The 4,109-nt window shown below is 35.2% G+C and overlaps 1 protein-coding gene across 1 annotated transcript; it reads left to right on the top strand.

Moving 5' to 3' along the window:
• The first annotated feature begins 409 nt into the window (after nucleotides 1–409).
• Nucleotides 410–3,264, top strand: LOC149252805 (NAC domain-containing protein 1-like). The gene is made up of 3 exons (XM_089456724.1): nucleotides 410–776; nucleotides 941–1,206; nucleotides 2,671–3,264. The coding sequence occupies exons 1-3, from the start codon at nucleotides 590–592 to the stop codon at nucleotides 3,238–3,240; spliced, it is 1,023 nt and encodes a 340-aa protein (XP_089312850.1). The 5' UTR covers nucleotides 410–589; the 3' UTR covers nucleotides 3,241–3,264.
• The last annotated feature ends 845 nt before the right edge of the window (nucleotides 3,265–4,109 follow it).

Here is a 4,109-nt window from a genome sequence, read left to right as displayed (position 1 = left end):
TGGGCCCAGGTTAATAGGACCAAACCTCCGACGCGACCCTACCGTGGGTCTACTGATGACGGAGGGCAAGTTTACCGAATTTCCTGGTGTACTAAGAACACACACCCCTCTACTCAGACAAGGCCATGCGAAGCAGCATCTGAATTTCTAGGCAGTTTCCTTTGCTTTCTCTGACAAAGTTCAATAATCAATACACATTCAGATTGGTTGCAGTCATTAGTGCTTTCCCTGTTCTTAACGTAAGTCAATAGTTTAGTCAGTCAATTTTCTTCCTAGAGGGATTATAAGTCTTCAGAATAATAAACTTTTATTGACTCCTTCACGCGGCATTGACGAGAGCCTGTGGACCTTACTCGGCATTCGGACTATTCTGTAATAATTGTGCCCTTTAAAATTCACTCGAAGTTGCGATTCTGCAACCGCGTTGGTGGTTCTTCCCTTCCCGAGTGTCAGTCGTCTTCTTGAGATGCTCAATTTCGGCCGAAATACTCGATTTCGGCGGCCGGATGTCATCAGTGATCACATCCAACCTCTCTATATATAATTGATACTACCATTGTTTAGTCCATCTGCACCAGAAGAGCTTACAATGGAGACAAACATTGGCCACAGAGGTTTGAAAGAGAAGTTTAATGAACTGCCTGGGTTCAGATTCCACCCTACAGAGCAGGAGTTGGTGGGTTTTTATCTGAAGAGAATGGTACAAGGGAAGCTTCACAATTTCAACTTCATACCGATGCTTGATTTGTATCGTTATGATCCCTGGGATCTTCCTAGTATGTTGCTCAATCCCAGTCGCTTCTGTATTGTTTTCATGGCTGAAATTTAGGAATTTGCAGTACTTAGCTTGTAATTAATTCTTTGATTCAGAGTCGTTTAGATTTCTGGAATTTGACTTTTTGGGTAACTTAATATTAATTCGCTGAATGAATCGCTGCAGACTTTGCTACTTTGGGTGAAGGAGAGCTGTTTTTCTTTGTCCCGAGAGATGAGAGGTGCCAGAATAATCGAGGCCGGCCTAATCGCCTGACGGCTTCTGGCTACTGGAAGGCCACGGGATCTGATCGGTTCGTTCGCGACGACAATGCTAAGTGCATTGGGCTCAAGAAAACGCTGGTTTTCTACAGAGGGCGAGCCCCTCGGGGACAGAAGACCGATTGGATTATGAATGAGTACAAACTGCCTGACTACTTTGATAAGCCCAAGGTGAGCGGACACTACCCAAGCGGTGGTGTTTAAAGACATCTTTGTTAAATTGTTATGGGTTATCTTGACAAATTTTAGCTTTTAAAAAGGTTACAGTAGAGATGAATATTATGAGCGAAATTCTGAGTTTTCTTAAATCTGGAGCTCAAAAACAAACAGTTGGTAACTTGATCTACTAAAGTTAACCCAAATTACCTTCTAACACATACATGAGAAATTTGATTTGTCTCTTTTTGCATACTTTGATGTGTGTTGAGACACTTTTTCTGAGATCTTACTGTTACTGGACAAATTTCCCTGTAGCTTTTTAGCCTTTAAATAGGCTACAATAGAGATGAGTACCATGGGCAAAACTATAATCTGGAGCTCTAAAACTGTGGGTAACTTGATGGACTCATGTTTACCTGAACTACCTAACAAATACTTCCGAAATTTGATTTCTCCCTCTGTCTAATTTGATTTGTATTAAGAAATTTCTTTAGTATCCGTCAAATAAATACGTTATTTTATTGTTGATGTTTGGTTTAAATAGGCTACAATAGAGATGAGTACCATGGGCAAAACTATAATCTGGAGCTCTAAAACTGTGGGTAACTTGATGGACTCATGTTTACCTGAACTACCTAACAAATACTTCCGAAATTTGATTTCTCCCTCTGTCTAATTTGATTTGTATTAAGAAATTTCTTTAGTATCCGTCAAATAAATACGTTATTTTATTGTTGATGTTTGGTTTAAATAGGCTACAATAGAGATGAGTACCATGGGCAAAACTATAATCTGGAGCTCTAAAACTGTGGGTAACTTGATGGACTCATGTTTACCTGAACTACCTAACAAATACTTCCGAAATTTGATTTCTCCCTCTGTCTAATTTGATTTGTATTAAGAAATTTCTTTAGTATCCATCAAATAAATACGTTATTTTATTGTTGATGTTTAGTGTGAACCACATTTGCTGGTTTGTGATAAACTATATTAACTGGTTTGAAATGTTGACAATAAACTATCTATATTAATCTTGAAGACATTTCTCAACATAAATCAAATCACAAAAGTTTTAATTAAAAAAACACTGGCTGTATACTAAAGGGAAGACAACCAATGAGGTTTGTACCTTTTATGCATGGCTCATAATATAGTTGCTATATTTTTTTGGAGTTTTTTCCAAGCATATTTTTCTGTAGAATCTGATACGGGTAGAAAATTATTAGAATCACAAGTTTAAATTATAAACTTTCCACAATTCAAGTGCCTAATTTTTTCCAGAATAATAAATCTATTACTTAACTTTTTAGGAATAATAAATCTATCCCATGAGATTTAAGAGAAAGACTGCAAACACTAAAAATAGTTAATAATTAACTAACACCTTTAAATATTTAAATATTTTTTTAACGTTTAATAGCCTCCATTCAAGTCTCATTCTTAACTTGTTTCCTGTTTAATCAATTGGTTTTGCAGACGGAAGTAGTGCTCTGTCGTATATACAAAAAAGCCATCCCTCTCAAGTGGTTGGAACAGCAAGCGATGAACCAGGCAGAAGTGACTTCAACTTGCGAAGATTTGGACTGTATATCACAGGGTTCTCCTCTTTCTCCTGAAAATATCAATGATAATAAGCGCGTTCAGGAGGCTAAGTCGACCTGTGTCCGGGACTCAGATTCTGTTGCCCGCGATGTATTTACACCAGAACCAAGCAGCTCCCCGCAAGATAATGTTACACAGAGCGACATAACCAGTTTTCTGGACTGTGCTATCGACTGGGACCTGATGGAATCGAGGGTCTGTGAGGGTTTCATAGACCCCGACTTCCCAGCGTTCGAGGATGACTGTAAGAGAATCGAAGGATTTTTGAACCCCATAGGCCTGCTGAACTCTTCTTCCTCTCCTTCCTCTACAGAGTGTTGTTGTGGGGAGTCTCTGTTAATTCCGGAGATGGAGGAAGAGCCCATATTACTCCAAATCCCAAAGACGTTCGTTGATTTCCGAAACGAGTCCGATTGTGGCAAGAACTGGTATTTATATGAATAGAATTTCACATTTTCACTGAAACCTTGTCATAATTATTATGTACAAAATGTGTTTGGTCATATCATTAACATAAATTTGAGCTTTAAATTTTTTAATTTGCATAATATTTTATTATACAGTAACTCCCAGATTCAGAAGTATATCTGTGAATGTGAATTTGGGTTTAATTGACAAAGTTAATTGTTTATTTCAATTATATTTATGAAAATTTTATCGTATAAAATTATTTTTAATTAATATGATTATGATTATTAAAAAAATTACTTTATTTTAACATAAATTTATAACAGTTATTTTTATCAAATTCAAAATATTAATTTTTTAAAATTATTAAATAATTTAAATAAAAATTAAAATTAATAAAGTTTTTTCGTAAAAATTATATAAAAGAAATTTTTAGTCAATATGTTCGAACTAGCAAGTGTGGTTTATTATCAAGACCAGATAATGATGAATCACACTTATTAGTTTGAAAGACATTGACCAAAAAGTTCTCTTATATAATTTTTATCAAAAAAAACTTTACTTAAATCATTATAAAAAAAATACACTACCCTACAAGAAAAATTAAAATATTAACCTACAATATGATTATTAATGATTATTATTGCGTCATGCAGTGATAACTATTTAAATTGATCCAATATGAAACAAGTACCAATCCACAAACATACAAACCCAACCCATTCAATATATTTAATGGAAGAAGTTCTACCCTGAAACTTTGCAATCGAAAATCATACGAACCACAACTGTAATACTTCGCAGCTTTTTTGTTAAGAGATGAATCGAATAAAACTACGGTGACCAATCATATATGTAAAATGTCATAGCTTTCTTTTTATTTAAGTTTGAATTCAAATTCAACT

The sequence above is a fragment of the Pinus tabuliformis genome, chromosome 7 (genome assembly GCF_031772625.1).
Source record: "Pinus tabuliformis cultivar Carrire ecotype Pingquan chromosome 7, CPIR1, whole genome shotgun sequence".
NCBI classification, from domain to species: Eukaryota; Viridiplantae; Streptophyta; class Pinopsida; order Pinales; family Pinaceae; genus Pinus; species Pinus tabuliformis.
This window is presented reverse-complemented; position numbering and strand designations above follow the sequence as displayed.

Bases quoted from the DNA above. Each gene is read 5' to 3' on its own strand.
- LOC149252805 (XM_089456724.1), top strand. From the start codon at position 590: ATGGAGACAAACATTGGCCACAGAGGTTTGAAAGAGAAGTTTAATGAA. The intron at 777-940 runs GTATGTTGCTCA...GAATCGCTGCAG, and splicing joins TGATCCCTGGGATCTTCCTA to ACTTTGCTACTTTGGGTGAA. The intron at 1,207-2,670 runs GTGAGCGGACAC...TTGGTTTTGCAG, and splicing joins ACTACTTTGATAAGCCCAAG to ACGGAAGTAGTGCTCTGTCG.